The 21,395-nt window shown below is 42.5% G+C and overlaps 3 protein-coding genes and 1 non-coding gene across 4 annotated transcripts; 1 reads left to right on the forward strand and 3 right to left on the reverse strand.

The window, feature by feature from the left end:
• Positions 1-229: 229 nt before the first annotated feature.
• birc5a (baculoviral IAP repeat containing 5a) lies at positions 230-4,359 on the reverse strand. Its single transcript, XM_041067417.1, has 4 exons — positions 4,147-4,359; positions 2,699-2,808; positions 1,027-1,144; positions 230-767 (listed from the first exon to the last, which is right to left on the reverse strand). Exons 1-4 carry the CDS (start codon positions 4,252-4,254, stop codon positions 675-677), a joined length of 429 nt encoding a protein of 142 aa, XP_040923351.1. The 5' UTR covers positions 4,255-4,359; the 3' UTR covers positions 230-674.
• Positions 4,360-4,746: 387 nt separating this feature from the next.
• Positions 4,747-9,070, forward strand: faap100 (FA core complex associated protein 100). Its single transcript, XM_041029141.1, has 8 exons — positions 4,747-5,011; positions 5,123-5,241; positions 5,336-6,246; positions 6,606-6,762; positions 6,877-7,825; positions 7,936-8,058; positions 8,455-8,541; positions 8,754-9,070. Exons 1-8 carry the CDS (start codon positions 4,856-4,858, stop codon positions 8,883-8,885), a joined length of 2,634 nt encoding a protein of 877 aa, XP_040885075.1. The 5' UTR covers positions 4,747-4,855; the 3' UTR covers positions 8,886-9,070.
• A 1,404-nt stretch (positions 9,071-10,474) lies between these two features.
• trnai-uau lies at positions 10,475-10,568 on the reverse strand. The gene is made up of 2 exons: positions 10,531-10,568; positions 10,475-10,510 (listed from the first exon to the last, which is right to left on the reverse strand). It is a non-coding gene; the product is annotated as a tRNA-Ile (tRNA).
• Positions 10,569-11,802: 1,234 nt separating this feature from the next.
• Positions 11,803-20,698, reverse strand: fscn2b (fascin actin-bundling protein 2b, retinal). Its single transcript, XM_041029156.1, has 7 exons — positions 20,623-20,698; positions 20,180-20,278; positions 19,266-19,992; positions 12,869-13,025; positions 12,451-12,572; positions 12,139-12,306; positions 11,803-12,008 (listed from the first exon to the last, which is right to left on the reverse strand). The coding sequence occupies exons 2-7, from the start codon at positions 20,270-20,272 to the stop codon at positions 11,803-11,805; spliced, it is 1,473 nt and encodes a 490-aa protein (XP_040885090.1). The 5' UTR covers positions 20,273-20,278; positions 20,623-20,698.
• Between the last annotated feature and the right edge of the window lie 697 nt (positions 20,699-21,395).

Genomic DNA, 21,395 nt, shown 5'->3' on the forward strand with positions numbered 1-21,395 from the left:
GCCGGGGTGTGTTCGCCTGTACCAAAAAAAGAAAAAAATCACTGATGAGGTGATCCAAAAGCCTCCTTCCCCGCCGAGGCAGCAATTAAGATCTACGGAATGGAAACGGGGATCTACTTATCCTCGGCTGAGCGCATCAAGCCACAGAGCTGCGCAAGGATGAGAGCAGCCAGAGAGAGAACAGTGGCAGCTTCTGTCTGGGAGGGACCAGAATTTATTCGGGAGGCGCACACATTTGCACAACACATGGTGGGAGAAAATAATAACGGAATATATAGGGGGACAAAATAAGGATGGTTCCAGGCATCCCTCAATTCTTATACCAGGTTGGTAAATGAGCAAGATGAAATTAAAAGGAGAATAAAGACAGACTTCTTGGTAATAGGGGATCTATAGATTTCTCGTTATACATGTTTTCCGACTCAGATATTACGTTATTAAATTTCCAATCAAATTGCACACCTCCTAAAAAATTATCATACAATATAGGGTAACATAAAGAACAGGTTTAATTAATTAAAACAGATCATAAGAGAAAAAATACATTAAAAATGAGACATAATACAAAGAAGACATGAAAGCATATGAAGGAAACATGGAAAGGAGTTCAGCCAAGTCAGCTACAATTAATCTCTCTCACACCGCCCATTTCATTCATCTGCAGCCATTCACTGTCACTCTTCTCCCATAGCTGTCTTGATGATATCTGCTCTTTTCAATTTGGCCGCTTCTTCAAACTTGGTGATGGCCTCGTTGCAGGATTTGTTCTGTGAGTGGAGGAAATGAAATCTGAATCAGAAATGATGACAGGGTCTCATTTTCCTCACAGGAACTTGGGATCATTTTCTAGATGTTAGTAGTGCTGTGCAATTAATTTCCTTCCCAGACATGTCCGTAAAACAAAAAGATTATGATAAAAGAATAGACTAAAACATGTTAACAGTTAAATGCTTCAATGCAAGTTAAACTGTTGATTCAACTATGCATTATGTAAGTCAAGAATTTGAAAGTTATGGAGGAACATACAACAATGAACTTGTGCCTCTCCTTCTGTAGTTTGAAGAATTCCTCCACAGTCAGCTCTTCTACTTTCTTCTTCAGGGCAATGAAGTGGCAGGAGGGTGAATGAGATTTGTGCTCCTTTCTGGAAATAAAGTAAGATAGTGACAAATAGTATGTGCAAATTGTGCACACGAACATATGAAAGGGATGAGACATTGTACACGCTACTAAGCAAAGTGGACATTGAGAATGCCTACATTGGGAATAAAGGATGTGGGAAACACAGCAAAGTTTCAGATGCTCAGTTTGGCCCTAGTGTAATCCCATGACGTTACAGTTATTCAATATGGCTCTGCTTGCCATAGAGAAAACACCGTATAATACATGCTATTTTGTAGTTTAACAGTGTGACAGTGACTGCTTCACATTTACAGAGATACATTCATACAGTTGATACCTGAATTGGTGTTGCATCAGTTGCAATCACACCAAGATTATGTGTCAAAAAGAAAGTCGTGTAAATTATGACAACATATGCTAACATGGAACAGTCGAACAGTGATCACAAAGAAACTCTCTCACACAGTAAATGAAAGACACTTAAAAGGAGGTGTGTGCTTTACGTTTTATACAATAGCCTCAAAATCTTGTGCTGAGTCAACAGCTCTTAGCCTCAATAAAAACATTCGGCCAACTCATCTTACTTGTCCTCTGGTTGTATCACCACATAAATCCCAATAGGAGGATTTTAGTCAGCCGGTCAAGGAGAGGAACATGAGAGAGAGACGTCTTGATGTGTTTATGTGAACCACTTATACTCACCTACGCACATATTTTTTTTAAAGCACTCCACAGATTTTATCACATTAAAGATCAGTTTATTAGTCATGCAGAGAACCACTCAGCCTGCAAAAACTGTACTGCATACACTACCGGCCAAAAATTTTAGAACTTCTGGCTGGTATGCAGTGTATAACAATTTTTCCAGCTGTTATTTAGATTTACACCATTCAGCATCAGTGTTTGACTCAACCATCATTCATCCCAACTCTGTTGCAAAAGTTGCCACAAATGTGTTGCACTTGCAGGTGGCTTTGCTTTTCACCTTCTGTCCGGTTCATCCCAAACCAGTTCCATGTGGTTTAGGTCTGTAGACTGTGCTGGTCTTCATCATGTGAAGCCACAGTCTGGTTCTTCTAATGTTTTGGGTCATTATCATGCTATAGGATGAGCCCCTGACCAAGCAGTCTGTCTTCCTTTGTTACTTGCCTGTTTCCTCACCATTGTCATAATGATATACAGTACTACTTCCTGCTATACAGGATTGTCCTAATAAAGCATCAGAGTTTGAACTAACATTTTGTTCCTTTGTGCAGACAGAGGGTTTGTAAGTTATCAACAGTGGTCCTTTATCCTTATATGCATATACTGATAATATATTTTAGTTGACAGCCCACTTTATTACTTTTTTTTTTTTTTTAATAATTTGGTTGTGTTACTGCTTGTCATGAACTATTTATCTTTCTACCCTGCTGAATCATATTACTTTAGTGGCTCCACAAACTTATTTCTCTAGAGAACTAGACTAATTAGAACAACAAGACAAACTTAAATTCATAAGAAATAAAGCTGAACAAATCTCCTGTCCTTTTATTTGCATTTCTGACCCATGAGCCTTGTAATGTGGTTATCTTACTCTGGATCATCCTCCGGCTCCCAGCCCTCCAGCTCTTTGAGGCAGAAGAAGCACATGGCGATGTCTGGGCTGTTCTCTGAAGGGGTGTGAATGAAGCCAGCTTTGGCCATCTGAAAAAACAAGAGAACATTTTTAAAAAAATGAAATCTTTGATGTTGACAGACAGAAAATTATTCGACAATTGACAAATCTTTTCAGTCTTTTTCCAAGCAAAAACCCTCAATATTTTCTAGTTTCAGCTTTTCTCTGTTTTATATCATGTTACATTGCATTTCAGTGAGTTTTGGGCTGTCAGTCAGACAAAACAACCTTTGAAGATGTCACCATGCGATGGCATTTTTCATTCTTTTCTGACACATTATAGACCAAATGATTAATTCAGAAAATAGTCGTCAGGGTTAACAAGTCATGAAAATAAGGGTACGGAGCAGCCTCAAAATGTTAGCTTCATCAAGTACGTGAAAACAAAACCAAGGCTAAGCTACATCAGATCTGTCTAACAGCTCTGTGTTATGCCCCAGACTGCCATGCCTTTGATATTATGTCCTGCAGACCCTGCACACACTGATGAAACCACAAGGTCAAACAAGTATTTTAACAAACTATTACAACCCCAACAGGTCTTGTTACTTACTGTGAAAAGCTGCCTGTTCACAATGTAGAAAAGTAAAGAAACACAGTCTAAGATGTGACTCCCATACATGATTAATCACTAAATAAAACCCAGTAACAGTATTGGAATAGAGAAAAACATCAACATAGTGCATGGTTTAAGATCCAAATGTCATCATCCACTACCCTATATTTCACAGCGTTTCAGCTTGCTATATTTACTTCATGCTCTTGTAGCTTGAAACTTGACATAAAAACAGTAAACATCTCACAGGTAAATATACAGAATATTGCTGCTTTCCAAGATTGCTCTGGGACCATATTAACTATGTGTTAAAGATGTGGTCAATGTCACTGTCACATGCACATGCCACACATGCCATCAATGTAAGATGTATATTTTCTACAGGACTCTGTTGTTTGTTTGTGTTTTTAACAATATCTAGCCACCGCACTTGATTTGTTAGCGGGCCTCAAACTGCAGAAGCCTTTACTATACGAGCATCAACACTTTTAATGTTACATTTGACAAAACTAAACTACATTTTTTGAATTTCAAAGCTTTCATCGCCTGACGTTAAGCTAACCTGAGTCCTAACCTCTGACCTTTATACGTTCATGGCAAAGCTACTCTAAAATACACGATTGTAATGCGTGGGGTGAACATCTGCTAGCCATAAACCTAGAGCTAAAGCAACTGAAGGCAAAGTCACTGCGTAATTCATTTGAATATTAGCGGTTTTCGTGCTTCAGAGCTAAGTGTTGTTGTGTTAGCTAGCGAGTGGAAAGGCGTCGCTAACCGTGGTTAAAATGAACCGTTTGTAACGTTCACTCACGTTCTCCGGCGTGCACATGCAGTCCTCGTCAAATGGCCACCCTTCGAAAGTCTTCAGTCTGTTCTCATAGAAGTACATGTTGGTGTCCTTTTCAGCGAACGGGTCCATTGCACTTATTGTTTAAAACAAGTTTCTTGCTGTAGTCCAAACCTGTGTCACCACCGAAAGCTACAGGGCGTTTTCAAATTTCGGCCACTGTTCACTTTGGCCGTTTTGATTGGCGGACGCCTGCTGACTCTTCTTCGTGGCTGGATGGATGACATAGAAGGTGCACAAGTGCGCCACCCAGTGTTCCCGACCGAGCGGACTGAAGGCGCTAAATGTCATACAAGTATGTAGTACAAGTACTACAAATACATATGTACTGTATTTTTTAAAATTAGACCAAACACACCCTATACCGTCTTCTCCATACTTGGAGCGGGGCAGTATTGCTGATTACTAAACTCACATCCGCCGCCCAACCTTACGCTTCCCTTTATTTTCATGGGTAATGTAGTACTTTTCGGTCATTGGTCGAAAACGTGACGCGCGGAACTTTCTGAGAGCTTCCTATGCTCTACCATGAAGCGGCTCAGGATCACCTCGTCCAGCTGTGGCACTAACTTTCACGTTTATTATCTCTTACTCTGTTAAGAGAAACAGTCTGCCTACCTAAGACTACATATGCAGACGCGTTGGCCTCTTCTTCTTCTACGGTGTTTCGGTTATGGAAGGACGGTGTGCTGTTGAGACTTGGGCAGAATTTGGTTTTTCAGGCACATCATGCACACCCAAGATCAAGTTTGGTTTCGGGACAGATGTTTTCCTCTGCACTGGCAGCGATGAGGTCTACGTCTTCAGTACTCAAGAGAGGAAACTCACGGCAAGTTGACCCCAGAGCGCTGTGACCCGAACACAGACCCACTGGACTGGAGTATAAAAGATAAATTACCACATTTTCTACTCTTGAATGTGTTGTGTTGTTTTGTTGCAGGCTGTCCTTCAGTTTCCTGGTCCTGTGAGTGACCTGGTTGGGAGTCATGACAACCAGCTTCTCTATGTGTCCTGTAGGAGTGGAGTTTACTGTGTCAGCTTGCCATTTCTGCTCTCCAGGTATGTACCTTGAAATACAGTCCAGATTTAATGTGTTCACAATCTTTATTTGAGTTCATGAGTGTCTCACACTTACCACCGTTCACTTCTGCAGGGTTCGAAGCTCCCCAGCTGATGCATCTTCCTGTCCAGCTGAGCTGAAAGTCTCCTCTGAATTCCTTGTTGTCGGAGAAGAAGGTGTGTTATCGCTGCTCCTCGTCGGCTCTGTGCTCCTGATCCTTTCCCAGAGAGACACCTCTTGGCTGTTGAGTCTGTACAAAGCACCAAAACAAACACAGTCCAGCAGCTATGAGATGCTCAGCTCATTCAGTCTACCACTGGTCTCATCTGCTGTACATGGTTACACTGAGGGAAAGACGGGAATGAGAAGGACTCCTGTGCTGATTTGTGTCCATTCTGGTGATACAAAATCACCATCCTCCTCCTCCACTTCTTCATCAGAGGCAACATTAGCGGAAAGTCATTTTCATCTCGATCCTCTTCTCTTCAAACTTCTGTTTGGGACTGACGCCGCCCTCGCCAAATTACCAGTCATCCTTTGTGGCCTGCCAGATGGACGCCTGTGTTTCCTCCCTTTGCGTCTCCCAGGATCACGGCCCCGAGTCCTGCATAGCCTTGAGCAGGCAGTTGTGTTTGTTGGAGCATCTGTTGTCATGGAAACGGATCCAGGACATGCACATTGTTTGGTGGCAGTTGGCGAAAAAGGGAGAGTAGTGCTGATGAACACTGACAAGGGAGGGCCAGAGGGAGGGGGCAACAAAGCTGGTTTAATGGAGGGGTGTGTACCGGGGCCTGTGGTGTGTGGCTTTGTGGATAAACACCATCTTTACTACAGCACCGGTTCAGACCTGTTGGTACTGGATCTATCAGAAGCATCATCTGGGAGGGAAGACCAGAAAAGGGATGAGGAGACATCTCGAAAAACAGCTGCTGCCCTCCAAAACCCAACCAGTTTAAATGTGTGTAGAATCATCGCCTTGGCTGCACCTGCACAAAACACTGCAGGTGAGTCAGGCCTATCATAGAAGTACTGCTAACTGTAAAGTGTGTACAAGTACACAGTTGTCAAGTATGGCTTATGTGCTAGACAAGCATGTTTGGTTCTAAATTGATAAACTGGTCTGATAAGAGTGTTTACTGAACAGTATTGTTGCTGTGCATTGTGTGTGTAAAATGCTCTTCAAGTCCAGTAGCAGTTATGTACTGCACTGATTTAACTAAACCTATGTTTCTCACCAGGCCTCAGTCTCTTAACTACATCTATCCTTAGTCCTAGTATGTGTCTCTGTGTGTTCTTTAACTTGTGACTCACGACTCCTAAGGCTAAACTATTTGTTTCTCTGTAAATTTGTTTTACATATCAGGAGAAGTTCAGTTGCTGGGGCTGTCAGTCAGAGGGCAGCTCCAGAGGATTATCTTACCCGTGGGGAGAAAGGATGCAGGATCGTCCAATCCGCCTTCCACACAGGTGGGCCGCAGCGTCAGGGATCTGCTGTCTGCTATCGGAGATGTTTGTGAAAGGTACAAGCAACGTGATGCCTTTTTGACTGTTTATGTAACATAACACTGAAATGACTCGTACTTAACACAACCTTGCTGTTTGCATTAAATGTGGTTTTCTTTGCTTTCCTTTAGAGCATCAGTTCTGAAAACTGCCATCAAATCCAAAAATCAGATTCTAAGGCGCCTGAATCAGGTGCTGAACATCAGCTTCCTGCTGATGGCCAGTAGGAATAGTGAAGAGCACCTTCCTATGCAGGAGAAGCAAATCAGATGTCATGCCATGACCCAGTGGAGCAGACTGCTCCAGAAAGACTCCATGAACCTGACGTGTGTCCTGGATAATTCAAGTCCTTATGTTTTGGAACAAGGCTGGACACTGAGCGTCACCGTGTTTCCTGTTTCCTACTCATCCAGTGCAGGAGGGGAAAGCTCCTCCACAAATTTTTCATTCCCTTTCCACAATCTCCAACCCGGGGAAACATTAGAGGTATCACTGCCCCTGGCAGCTGCAGGCGACACATCCTTTCCTATGAGAGTCAGCTGCTCACTCATCTTCTCACTCTCTGGTCTCCTGGGAGAGGAGGAGACGGCACACCTTCCTGACTTGCAGAGCAGCTGTATCAGTTTGCCCTTGAACACACTGACAGTAGATTGGCTGCACGCCCTGCAGGTGAACCATCCCACATCCCATCCCATCAACAAAAACACCACATATCAATCCAGCAACATCACAACAGATACCATCCAAACTTTTTTAAGCTCACACCGGACTCTGTGTATCGGACGAGGGGAGGGAGGAGGAGAGAGTGCTTCCAAGGCTGAGCGAGAGCAGTATTCAGCAAGGGTACGGTTGTCATCAGAGTTACTGAGAGATACACTGGTGCTGAAAAGCTCAGATTTGGACCCTCAGGGGCCAAAGTTGGCTCCTCAAAATCTCGGCCTGTCTGTAGTGGACTGGCTGTTGTCTGTAGGTTCTGGAGGAGTGAAGATGGGACACCAAGGAGACAAGATTGCCCTGAGCAGCTCAATTGTCCATGCTCGAGGCCCAAATGGAGACATAGTCAAACTAACGGCAAAAGAGGTAAATTATCTATACTGATGTTATACTGATAAAGCTTTACCCTGTATATGTTATGTGTATATATACCTATGATTTGAATAAAACAGACTAGTTTTGTATGGTGGCTCCAGGTGAATATAGGGGAGGGGAGCTCGGAGAAGGAGGAGTCTCTGAGCACAGTAGAAGTTCGGGTAGAGAGCTCATCTGTAGCAGCAGTGTGTGGACTGCACCATGCTGTGCTGCGCCGGGTACAGGTATGAACACACACACACATACATACTGTCATCTTTCTAGCATTTCAGAGAAACTTACGGTTAGTTGTCACTGATTCCAAAACAAACGTGGAGCACACAGGTTGCAGCAGTTTGTTCTCCTTTGATTTGACCTGGAAAAAAGGAGAAAAAAAACACAGTTTGGTGCAAGCTATGGATTAAGAGAGATGGCTATTAAAAACTCCTGCACTTTGTTTCAGTCTGTCTTTCGCACACAGCCAACCACATTTTTTTACAGTGATTATATCTGTAACTAGACTTAGGCTCAGTTTGATCTCATCAGGCTTGAGAATCTTGTTCTTGCTTTTAGACGAACACTTGAAAGAGTTTTATTTGTAATTCCTTCTCTTTCATCTGTGGCTCTGTTCCTTGACACAGGCTCTGTTGCAGAGTGCTCCTGAGAGGACTGCTTCCACAAAGAGGGTTCAGAGTTTAGGTTTGAGGCAGGCACTGCAGCGGGCCGAGGTAAGACCAACATGTCCTTAAATTTATTCATTAGGGGCTGCAACTAACAGCAATGCTCATTACCTATACCCACGCAACCCGAGACTTCAACATGACCACAGAGATGCGCCTGATAGTTTTGTCATTGTCCATAATTGTGCTTAAATCTATTGTATTCTGGTGTTCTTTCTTTTTAAACTTTCTTTTTTTTCCCCCTCCTCCTCTCATGTCAGCGCCTGTTACAGCAGATCCAACAAAGTCGAATCTCAGAGGCTTTTGGCGTGGGCGTGTCCACAGGGCAGAGTGCTCGATCCCTCCTTAGTGTTTACCGAGAGCTCAGAGAAAACCCTCTCCTCATAATTTAATACTTTTTTTTTTCAGCCAAGCCTACACAGCTGCCCTTAACCTTGTTCGGTGTTATGTAATCTGTCTTTGTAGCTGACTGAAAAGTGGTGTCCATAATAATTTCTATTTCAAATATACTTTTGTTTCACTGTAAACGACTGTGACAATTTTGTTTTATCCTCATGCAAGCCATTATTTTTGCTATTGTACATGTTCCACAGATCAAATAATAATAATGGTTACCAAAAATTACAATTTTTTTTGTCGGCTGTTGATCAATTTCAGTTCACAAACCAGTGCATTCAGCACAAGATGACTGAAGAGCTCAGGTGGAGTAAAAATACATACAATTACAGCCCAGATGAGAAAACGCTGTCTTACAGCTGGGTGAAGGACCTTTGATGTGCCAGACAAGTAGGTGTAACGGTGACACAGGACCTGATAACTGGAACAGAGGTTGTTATTGAAAATGACCCTGTAAGTCAAGTGGATACATTTACAGACGACTGGTAGATTGTAGGGGTTGACTATGAATGATTAACAAATAAAAGCTATTCATTTGGTCAAAGCTTGTAATTATAGTCTAGAGTATACACAGTGACATATAACAGTCTTGTTTTATATGCAGGTTTTGCAGAGAGACAAATTAACTGTCAGTAATTCACTTATTTGCAGAAACAAAAAGGTGTTTTTCATGAGCTGAAGGTTGTCTGAGTAAAAATGTTCCTCAGCACGACACTTAATAAGTTTGGAGGGATCAAGGCCAGACTGAGATAACAGAGAAATGACATGAAAATGAAGGTAAACAGAAAGTTACATGTTGTCCAATAAGTGGCAGTGGTGTGATTTTATGGCCTCTGGTCTTTTCATAGAGAGTTTACACCTGTTTGGAATTTCGGAAAGGAAACACATGAAGGTCTGTTGCAGCTTTGAGACAGACCTTAAGGCCCTTTAATGAGTTATTATACTCTGTAGATTTGTTTGAGTGGTCATTAGATGATATGTGTTGTCACTTCACTGCTCCAGGCAAGGCTCACAACCTCAGTATCACTCTGCGGGTTATCGTCCAGTACGTAAACACTGGCCTAATACACCACTGGAACTCAAGAGTACTATTATACCTCACTCAAGGTGATAATGAAAGAAAATAAACCAACAACTTTTGCCAAACAAGTCTTTCCCCAAGTGAAACTTGAACTCACAACCCCAGTATCACTGATTTTTAAATACTGACCAGGTGCACAACTGGAGCCTGTTCAGGGTCTTTATTCATTATTAAACAGTGATCTAAATGTTCTTTGCTAATTAGGCTAGCTAGTAATTAGTGTAACTAATTACAGAGATTTTAAAGAGAATCTTGTTATACTTTGAAGGTGATTACTAGTCTCTCTTGAAAAGGACGACCACACAGACACCTTTGATTTAATCAAGGCAGCTGCCACATGAAGGCCAAGGCCTGTAGTTGTGGAGTCTTTGTTGTTTAGTCATTCAAGTCTTCAAACTTGTCTATTAGACTGTGTCGGTTAAATGTTGTGATCAGTTGGGCTACAGTCTTGTGTGTGGTTAAGCAAATTCTAAAATTTCCTCACTCACCATGGTAAAATTCTGCTGCTCCAGGTGAGGCTCGAACTCACAGCCTTGGCATCACTCTGCAGGTCACTGTCTTATAAGTACCGCGCGCTGACCGATTGCACCACTGGAGCCCATTGATTTGTTTCTTCACCACTGAACAGTTGATCTGACCTGAGATGTAAACATTCCTGGACACTGGGGCTGAGGACATTGTCCAACTACATCTGTTCTTGGGTTAAATTTGGACAGTGCTGTGCTGGGAGGTTGCTGGGAGGAATGAGATGAGCCCTAATCAGGCAACAAGTGAAAACAGCTGTGTGGGTGAACCGTGGGGGTTGATGCTCTGTCACTTGGTGTCAGCTAAGCTGTGGTTTAGAATGGGTCCAGCTAAACCAGAACTTGCAGGGGCTTATATGCAGCTGTGTGCTAAACTGAACCTGATTGCTAAAGTGCAGCTAAACCAGATGCATGATGAGGTTAAAGTTAAGCGCAACACGATCTTGATGGTCAGTGTAATCAAAGGAAAAGAGTATTACAAATGAAACATAACCAGCCATACAAGTTTATTTTATATCTCCATGTTCATACAAGACAGAGGAAATGCAGAACAGAACAGAGGGACAAATAAAAAAAAGAAATGAATGAAATTTAAAAAAAAAAAAAAATCCACCCACTTGTGGATGCAGGTTGAAATGACCCTATTAGTCCTGATAGCATACATGAGTCTTGGTTACTGTTTCTACTGGTGACTACAAGAAACCCAGCAATTCTCATCTGCTAATAAACATCCTCAGGCAGCAGTACCAGGCTTACTCCTCTCAAAGGTGACTATTTCCTTCTCAGATGGCCTCCTGAGTCACTGTACCTCTCGGTCTAGACTGGACACCTGACAGCTTTGTTACCTTGCCCTCACTAAAGTAGTACCTGTGAGGAGTATTAGAAAGGCTGGGGAAGATAAAAACAAGGAGGAAGAGGACGCACTGAATAGATAGCTGTATGTCACACTGATGCTTGGTTTTACATCTCTGAAACATTACTGGAGAATCTACTACATGTCTTTATTGTATTTAGTTTCAGACATTCATTTTAATCTTGCAAGCAAATGCTTACTGGGAAAAAAAATCTAAGGGAACAACACAAAAACTCTAATGCTCAGTCACACCAATTTTGTTTTGAGAACACAAATACTTTCTCAAAATGTTGTTCACTTCATCAAGACTTCTCTTGGCTGATTATCCACGGTCAATTCCTCCTCTTCTGTCTCCTGACTATATCAGTCCATAAGTCCACTGTTGCAGCCTCTTCGCAACAGGAAGGAGGAAAAACATGGAATTAAATGCCACTAAGTTTAAATTTAATTTAAAACTAATACTCCCACAGCGCTGAACTGCTCAGGCTGAGTCCGTCTCCCTTCAGCGTGCCTCCTTGGTCTCCACGCAGGTATTTGCCATTCTTACCACGGATGGCGAGGCGGCCGTGCTCAATGAGCTCCAGAGTGAAATCCTCAGGGACCTCACCGTCTGAGCACACCAGCCCGGCACTGTTCACGTACCAGAAGTGGCCATCCACACCTGCAGGATTTAAGGCAAGGACACACAGTCAGAGTATAAATCTACTGCTGCTGATAACCTGTACAGTTCAAGACAAGCAAATGAGAGACAAGAAGCAGAAAAAGAAGTCTCACAGTGAGTGTGTCCTGACCTTTAATATGGTAGGCCCCGTTACTGAATTGCAGGGTGAAAATGTCATAGACCGATCTGCTGGCATCCAGTGTATTGGAGTTCCTGTGGTGGCAGATGAAGCCGTTCTCCCCTCTCAGGATCAGCATAGGTCGGTTGATCAGTTTCAGAGTGAGCTGCTCGTCCTCACCTGTCAAAAAGTGACAGCAAAAATAATGAAAACACATCATAAGGAGAATAAGAAAAGTTAGAAGTACAACTATGACTGAGGAATTGCATGAGTGGAGAGATGGATAGAAAAAGAAGAATAAAAGGCCAAATCAAAAAGTCTCACCTATGGAGTCACTGACTGCGAGCAGCTGGCCATTCTTCTTGGTGCAGATGTATTTTCCATTGTTAGCTTTTAGTGCCACCTTGTGGTCAAGCCACTCCACCGCAAACATGGTGTTTGCTGACCTGCGGTTGGGCATCACAGGAGAGGTAATGAGACTTTCCTTGTCTTAAAGTGCTCTTAGAAATATTGTGATTACATGTTGAGTTGTGTCATGAAATTCACTTAGTTTCATATAAAGCATTCATGACTTTTTACATGCATAACATGTGAACACAGAGATCAAAGTTAGCATGGAGCAGTGGAAGACTGAATGCTTTAATTGTGCAGTTCTTTTTCTTTTCATAAACCCATATCTGTAATATGAAATATAGAACTGACACATGCAACTGATGTATTTCTTTTTAACTCTGTCACTCACACTTCAGTGGCAGTGCTCTGGATGCCTCCGTGAGCCACCAGGGCACAGTAGTACCCTTGGCTGGTGCGAAAAGAGCACTTCCTGGTTTCCTTGTCAATCTCCATCTGAAACGTCTCCATGTCAGTCTCATCTTCCTGATTGGCTGCGAGGCTGACTCCTGGAGGGGCAGAGTAAGCATGTCCTGCCATTAATACTTTAGCATGAAAACCTGAGGACTATTTAGTGTTCAGAGGAATCCATCCATCACTTTCTGCTCACAGTTTTCATTGACGCTACTTTCATTTTCAGTTGCTCCTCAATTACACTGTTGTATCTTGAATATAAGTTACAATATTGCAACAATTAAGAAGACTTAACATTTAAGAAGACTTAGACATAGATACTTGATAATATCTGTGTCTAATACTGAATATAGCATGTGTAACTTAAAGCTCCTGAAAACTTGTTTTCAAATCCCAAGTATTTTTCTTGAATAAACATAATAAGTAAACCTGTTCTCACGTTGCCAGAAAACCATGAGTTCATGCATGACCTGGTCACTCACAGTAAGAAGCTAATGAGGCTGATGGGGTTTCAGGGCCTTTAAGCGATTTCTACAGGAAATAGGTTTAACTGCACAAGGTTGGCCAGTTTACAGTAACTTTCACCACTTGCACCAACATACTTTTTATGTCAGTTAGCAAGCAGAACCCTCTACAGACCTCTTTTATTACTCCCTGGATTCCCAATGGCAAGTCAAAAACCCACAGACAGCCACTAGCTAATCAGCTTGTATTCTTATGTTTAACTTGGCCTTGCATGAAAGAGTTGGTAATCACGTCTGATCCTCGGGCGTTGGGCTATTTTTACATAGTTCTGTCTTAAACTGCACTGCTGATCTGGTGGCAAGCAAGTGCACACCTTCCTGAGAGCTGTACTAATTGCTTCTGCATGCATTTGCTGCATAATAGAAATATACAATAAATAAAATAAATACACAAAATGTGGTCATGTAGGAAAATCTCCCAGAGACAAGCTAAATGTGTAGAATGTACATTTCTCACAATGATATGTGTTACCAGCTATACAGAGAAGGCACTTTCACCATGAACTCTGTGTCAATTACAGAGTTTAACACCTAAACAAAAATGACACCTCTGACTGAAAAACATTTGACAGAAACCACTTAGAAACCAATTATTTTAGCATTTTCATTGCTAACACATGAAACAGCAGTGGTGTCAAACATGTGAGAAACACACATGGGCAAACACAAATGCACATTTTTTTTACACACATGTAGGAGGACCTGACATTAAAACAGTTCACTGGAAATTTTCTTCCAACTCAACATGTTGCTGGTAAAGAAAACAATAGTTTGTCACACCCCACACAGACAGATTACAGAGGGCTAAATCCTAAATTAGATGCATCTCAAAATATCCCCAATACATTTTCTTAATCCCTTAACAACAATGATCTGTGTGCCCCATCCCCCCTCTTATCTCTCCCTGCTCTCTTCTCCGGTCATCCTTTTCTACCTTCTCCCCTTCCCCCATCTCTCCTTCCTTATCCCTGACCCCCTAAACACCCGTATCCCACCATCGCTCCACCTCCGGCCCTGCCTATCTGCCCTCTTCACTGCGGGGCTCTGATATAATCAGCTTTCGAGTGCTACCCATCCAATCCCTCAATCCCCTCAATAAAAGAATAAAGGAAAAACAGGAAAAGACCAGAGGATTTTATGGTCCACACTTAGCAGGATGTACAGATAATTACCAACCCTTCTCAACCTTCAAGCAATGACCATAGCCATGAATAATCAAATAAAGAAAGAGCCTGCCATAAAAATCTAAAATGTATCTGCACTAACTGGCTATATTGTTTTATACATTTTAAATGACCCAACGTATAAGCATGAGATACTTTTATTTAACCATAAGAACCAAATTATTGTTGAAGACTGAAATCTCACTAAATATCAGAGGTGGAGTAAAATAAAAATTTGTCCTCTAAAATCATCGTAAAAGGGTTACAAAGACCAACACAACTGTTCTAAACGCAAATGAATAAGTCTAACAGAGCCTTGACAAAGCATCCTAGCAGCTCTGCGAGCTTGTAATTTAGGCACAGCAATGCCTCAAGCTAATGTTAACATATTAACACGCTCACTAGAGGTGTTCAGTGCACATATGAACCAATCTTTAACACTGAATTTTCCAAATGATTATTAAATGAATTATTAGAACCAATGACAAATTAAACATTTGACCTGATGATGGATCATAAAAATCTGTACAGAATTTCGTGGAAATTCATCCTCTGGTTTTTGAGATGCATTAAACCAACATAGTCATGCCTATAGCCTACCATGGCTTAAAACAGCAAAAGACAAACAACTTCTCTGCATGTCCTCAGTGAGGTCAGGACAGGTTACTCCTACATTTTATGGTGACGTGCTCTTGGTAAATGACAAGTACTAAAGCTGTGATACACTCTAGTGGTTCAAGGCCACTGATGGATGCATGCATATAAATTACATCTGCATAATCCAGCACAGATACAGATACCAGTCCAAAGGCCCTGGTTACAGCACAGGTTTTCATTTTCAATATTTTTCAAACATTTTTTTTTGTTCATGAGTTCTTCAGCTCTAGATGGTGATTTAAAACAGCGTATCCCATCTGTTTTATAATTGTTTTGGGGTATTTTCCTTGAATTTGATATCTGACCGTAGATACATACTGTAGGAGGGAGAAAGGGGATGACACGCAACAAAGATGTCATGGTTACTGAGCTACGGGACACTTTAATCACATCTCATTCACACCCGATAAACTAGATATCATGAGGTCTTACAACTGGTAAAATAATCATTGATCTTAAGTGCATCTGAAGCATAAATTTCTGCCTCTATACTCCACACCGATGCCTGGGGGCCCATCACTCTCGTTCTCTCTCATCCTGACTCAATGTCATGCTTTGTCTACCTATTCCATGTGTCCATTTCACACTAATTCAACCTAGAAATGATCCTCAGACAGGGCTCAGCTGGGATATCACAGCTGCTATCTGATAGATGAGAGAAGAAGAGACAGAGGAAGGAGAGAAGGATGAAGGAAGAGAAAGAGAAAGAGAACGGGGGAGAAAGAGATTAGATACAGTGAAATCCAAGCCAGCAATCTGAGGATCTCAATAGATATCAACAGCTGGTCAAGCATACGAAATAGGATGTTGTCATCATAGCCATGATCAGTGGTAAACTATGCAGCAGAACACACAGGTACACACACAGATCGCCTCAGTAGTGCCACATTTTGGATCGGACCCCAGATCCAGCTCCACTTTCTGGTGTTGTCCTACCTGGAGCCTGCAAGTGGAGCAGGCCTAACTAATCCATCAGCGATAGATGGCTCTGACATCTATTATTAATAGTAAGCCGATGCCACTATCATCCTGTCCCTTATTTTCTTCCTTCTCCCAATCCTCCATCCTTCACAACTGCATTTTCTGTTTGTTATTTTGTTTTTTTAAATTCCAGTCCCTTCATTTTTTATTCACTTATCTGTTCCTGGGCTGTGTGTGTATATGTGTGTGTGTGTGTATGTGTGTCTGTGCATGGATACATTACATGTGCGTTTGTAAGTATATGTGCGCACATGTTCACGTGTGTGTTAATGGAAAGTATTTGTCTTTGGACTATCATCTCTTCTTCACTTTCAGGGCAGAGTGGGCCACTTAGATCCGGGGGAACATAGGGAGGCGATGAGACACATGATGACAGATCTACATCACATACTAAGGCAGACGCACACACACACTAAGGCACTTTACGTAATACAGAGCAACTCAGGCCTGATGGAAAACATAGAATCACTTTGCAGCTTTTACTCGTTTTTATTGCTAACCCATTCACTACACTCATATTCACTTTAAAACTGATAGCAAACATGACTCCTCTGCACTAAACTGAGCATGAACAAAGATGCTAATTTATGTGTAAAGACACAAGTAACATTAGGGAGGATGAAAAGATCACCTGTCTCCACATACGCTACTATTGTCCCAGTGTCCTTTGAGAGTCCTCCTACACACATCCTCCCTTCTCTGCTTTCCACTCTCCCCTTCTTCGCCTTTAATCATCATGTCAAATCCAGAGGTAGAAGGTAATAAGGTATATTTACACTAGTACTGAACAATTCTGAGGCACCAGCATGTAAGGATTTTCTCTTTTATCTCACTTTTAGTCTAACTTGACAACTCAGCCTTTCACCTAATATTGATTTTTTTTCATTGTTTGTTGAAAACTATCATCATTCATTGTTACCATGTGTTTACACAGCAAGCAACATAATCAACAAATTTCTGGGATGTGGACAAACCAGGAAATGTCAGCTAATTCTTTAACAAGCTTGTCCAGCGGTAAGAAGAGCTGGTTTGAATGCAGGCTTCAGTGTTTAATATACATGACCATCTTACAGTGTCACATGTTGCTAAATGCAGCATATTGACTCACTCTTTGACTGTGTGTTTCCTTGATTTTCAGCAGCACATAAGCACAGACTGAGGCTGGGGTAAGCAGGTTAGATTAGCGGGTTAGAAGCTATAGCCCCAGGTGAGAGGCAGCTTGGGTTTCTGAAAGCAGACTCCCCCTTGCCTTCCAGGAACAGGGGCCAACTTCATCAATAATTCAACACACCTCACTTCACCACTCGCCGCAGCAGGATGGTACGGTTGTGTGTGGGCGAGTGTGTTGGAGAAAGATAAAGCTTTTGTTTCTGCAGAGCAAGTGTAGGAAGAGAAAAGAGAGAAAGGAAGAAATCATGCTACAACTATTTCTTTGTGTGTGAATGCACATGTATACACGTATACATTATGGTTGTCTTCATACTGCATGTGTGTTTTACACTCCACCATATCTCTCTTCTCTTCTACCAATCAGTTTACAGTGCTCGCAGTCGTTTGGTTTCTGCCCGAAGCTCCCACTGCTAACCAGGAACAATGAGCAGTTAGAGATTCAGTTACAGCTCCCAGGGCTGAAGTAACTCGACCCTGCAGACAAGAATCTGCAGCCTGCAGATGGGTGTCATGGCCAAGTATGCTGACAAGCACTGTTGGTGTATGCTAATCCACCCCAAATCCAGTTTCAAATCAGACCAGCAAACCCTTTCGACCATCAGCAATTGACACTCTTGGCAAGTACTTCTAGTGCACTTCTGGTTAGATGTAACTTAAAACTCCCAATTACAATTTTTCTAGTTTTTAAACTGATCAAAGAAATTCAACCTTGTTTTTAGAAGAAATATCTTTGAAGCCAACAGGGAGCAGGTGTAATCCATCAGTATAGTATTGTAGTGTCATGCCTGCATGCTGATCAAATAATGGACTCCAACAGTCCTGTCACAAGGCCGAGGAGTGAATACATGATACAGCATCAACAGAGCATTACTGTACAGCATATAGGTTACAAGCAGCTGTTTCAGTGAGCCCAGGGGGCAAAAGCGTAAAGTGTTAACACCATTATCCAACAAAGCCAGGAGGTACATTTGAGAGGCAATGAAAGGGGGTTTTCCAAAAGATCATCATGATATACTATTTGGTAAAAGAAAGGGAAAACAATGTCCTACTATCTCAATGTTTTCTATTATATTTGCTGCATTTTCTAATGGGGGTTTCACCATTTCAGGAATACAACACCTTCTCAGACAACATTCATTTTTAGCACAACACTAAAACTCATTCATGAAAAACTCATTGCAAATTGTTGTTGAGAAACGTATTTCTCTAGTTACTCCCAGCAGGGGAGCACGGTAAATCTGTCATTTAACCAAATCTCCCCTCTGGTGTAAGACTTAATACCAACAGTGGAGTAACAGAAATCAGTTTCAGCCCTAAAACAAATGCCATATTCGTCTCAGGTCTCCCAGGTGAGGCTGATAGTCTCCCATATCAGCCTCGTCTATCTTGTTTTCCTGGAAAGATGCAACTATCCAATGTGATGTCAATGCATGTTGATGTGCAGAATATATTACACATAATTACCATGCATCCCTTATCAGCTGTCAACCATTAGAGAGTGGCCTGTTTTCTTAGCCATGCATGTTCAGCATGTCCACATGCTAATGTACTTCCTGTGTATTGTAAGCTCAGTTTTCTGGGAATGTATCAGTGCACAGTATGTATATAGGCTAGTAGTAGTAGTAACTGTAGTAGTTGTAGTATTTACTGGCCCCTCTGCTTCATTATGCATGTGTGTAGGTCAGTGTGTGTCAGTTAAAGTCTCATATGACCACCCTCAGTGGCACCTGAGGTCAAACTTTGTCCATTTAATCAGACTTTTGAGATTCTGTGGAAGACTTTAAGAAAATCTAGGAAGCTGCAAATGTTACATGTTGTCTATTGATGTCTTTTTTCTTACCTTGTCTTATGGAGACATATCGCCCATTGGCTGCCATCAGAACCACCTGTGGGTGGCTCTCCTCCAGGTCAAACAGTTCATCTTTGCCTGGTTTGGTACAGCGTCCAGACCTCAGGGTGCCCGTAGGCCCCATAGGAGACAAATACTTCCCCTCGCAGTCTTTAAAGGCCAGCTTCCCACACTTCAGCTCTAACGTGTATGCTGTGGCCCTCCCACTCTGTGTCAAGAGCTTCCCATCATTGCTGAGGAAGCGGCTGTCGCTGGTCTTTAGGCAATACTTCCCGTCCAGGTAGACGAGGGTGAGGAGTGCCGCCACACCCCAGGGAATGTTCAAATCCACAGCAATCTCCCCATCCTCTGTGGAGAGGTGGGCGTAACGCTTGCGGGCCACAGACAGCAGGTTGGCCTGCGGATGTAGAGCCAGGTGCACTGCCCACAGCTCTGTATCTGTGATTATCTGAGCAAAGCAGGACAAGTAGTCCCTAGAGCCGCCGAAGAAGCGGAGGTGCTGCTCAGACTGCAGGGCCCAGCGACCATCGGACTGAGCCACGATGAGGAAACGGCAGTCTGAGTTGTGCCCATCGGCCTCACAGGTGACCTTGCCGTCCTTGTCGGAGGCCAGGTAGCGCCCCAGGTGGCTGCGTAAATAGACTACTTGGGTGTCCTGGGAGTCCTGCTCTAAAGTCCATTTTTGTTTCTTCTTTAAGCTGGGAGCTGATGCATTCACCTGAGAAGAAAAGAAAGGTATCACTCTAAAATCTATTAACAACATGTCTGGCAGTTTCATGCCTGCAACCTCTGCCTTAAATGGTGTGACCCCGCACAAACCCATAGGCAGAGCTTTGCCACTACACCAACAATGATGCAAACAGTGTGTGACAGTTCTTCTTTCATACTGGATTGCATGTTTGTACCTTGAAGCCAAAGGTCTCAGCAGTGAGGTAGCGGCCCTCATGGTTGATTAGACCAAACTGCAGTTTCAAGGGGCGGTTCCCATTAGCGGGCATCTTCACCTGTGGATTCAGGAGGGTGAGAGACAGAAGGAGAACAAGGGGGTGAGACAATTTAGAGATGGGGAGAAAAAGAATAAAAAAAAAAACAGAGGGGTAGATTGACCTGAGATCGGATCCAGGACTGAGGGGTAAACCTTAAAAAAATCTGGAATAAGGGTTTTTAAAATGTGAGAAATAAAGAGGGAGGTGATGTCATGGAAAAATGATGAAGTGCAAATTCTTTAAAGACAGGAAATCAATTCATTAAGGTACAGTATATAAAGCACTCCCATGACCACAAATTCCTTTTCCCGCCCAAGGCTTTATTATACATTTTTCCAGCCACAGCCGCCTAATTTACTTACTGTGGTTTTGTGGCTTCCCCTCTGCAGTTTCTGTGGCTCTAATTCCAGCTCCCAGACTTAAGAGGTTTCTTTCAACAGGCGTCCTCTTGTAAGGCTTTCTCTCTCCCCTCCTTCTCTCGCCAGCTTTCACGTTCTGTTGATCGAGTCTCCCGGCTCACCTCCACCACGACGTCTCTTCTCCTTAATCAGGTTAGAAGCAGCAAAGACCTGAGTCAACCTTGATCTCTCTTCAGTCCGCTGTCAAGCTCTCTTCCACCGTAGACTAATTTTGTTCTCGACTCCTTATCTCCACTTCTGCAGCCGATACTCTCCCTCTCTCTTTCTCTCTTCTGTTGTGTTTTCTTGTCCAGCCTCACTCCTGCCCTTGCTTGACTTGTTATTCACCCTGAAGGCTCAATCATTTGTTTCTCCCCAGATTAGACCTCTCGTGGTTTTGTTTTTGCCCCTCGTTTGCCTACTGTGTTTAGATCACATCAAATACTCTGACCTTCTGCTTCACCTTCCTTGAAGTCCAGGTTCCTCGTTTGTCAGACAAAAGTTTGATCAGTGAAGGAGAACATCCTCAGCGGTCCTGCAAATTTTATGGTAGTGCATTGAAGGACTCTTACACTCTTTTCCTAAACATGAGCCGTCCATCACAACTGAACTCAGCAACAAAGGGTGCTTGCTTCTGTAATCTTAAGCTTCCCCCATGTCGCTTTTCCCTCCCATCCTCTCCTTCTCTCTCACTGCCTTTCTCTAACCTTCCATGTGTATAATCCTGCCTTTCTCTG

Source organism: Toxotes jaculatrix, chromosome 21 (assembly GCF_017976425.1).
Source record: "Toxotes jaculatrix isolate fToxJac2 chromosome 21, fToxJac2.pri, whole genome shotgun sequence".
NCBI classification, from domain to species: Eukaryota; Metazoa; Chordata; class Actinopteri; family Toxotidae; genus Toxotes; species Toxotes jaculatrix.

Bases quoted from the DNA above. Each gene is read 5' to 3' on its own strand.
- faap100 (XM_041029141.1), top strand. From the start codon at position 4,856: ATGGAAGGACGGTGTGCTGTTGAGACTTGGGCAGAATTTGGTTTTTCA. The intron at 5,242-5,335 runs GTATGTACCTTG...TCACTTCTGCAG, and splicing joins TTGCCATTTCTGCTCTCCAG to GGTTCGAAGCTCCCCAGCTG. The intron at 6,763-6,876 runs GTACAAGCAACG...GCTTTCCTTTAG, and splicing joins ATCGGAGATGTTTGTGAAAG to AGCATCAGTTCTGAAAACTG.
- birc5a (XM_041067417.1), bottom strand. From the start codon at position 4,254: ATGGACCCGTTCGCTGAAAAGGACACCAACATGTACTTCTATGAGAAC. The intron at 2,809-4,146 runs GTGAGTGAACGT...TTGTTTTTTCAG, and splicing joins GCATGTGCACGCCGGAGAAC to ATGGCCAAAGCTGGCTTCAT. The intron at 1,145-2,698 runs GTAAGATAACCA...CTTTATTTCCAG, and splicing joins GAGCCGGAGGATGATCCAGA to AAAGGAGCACAAATCTCATT.
- fscn2b (XM_041029156.1), bottom strand. From the start codon at position 20,272: ATGCCCGCTAATGGGAACCGCCCCTTGAAACTGCAGTTTGGTCTAATC. The intron at 12,307-12,450 runs GTGAGACTTTTT...ACTTTTTGACAG, and splicing joins CGCAGTCAGTGACTCCATAG to GTGAGGACGAGCAGCTCACT. The intron at 12,009-12,138 runs GTCAGGACACAC...TAAATCCTGCAG, and splicing joins CGGGGCCTACCATATTAAAG to GTGTGGATGGCCACTTCTGG.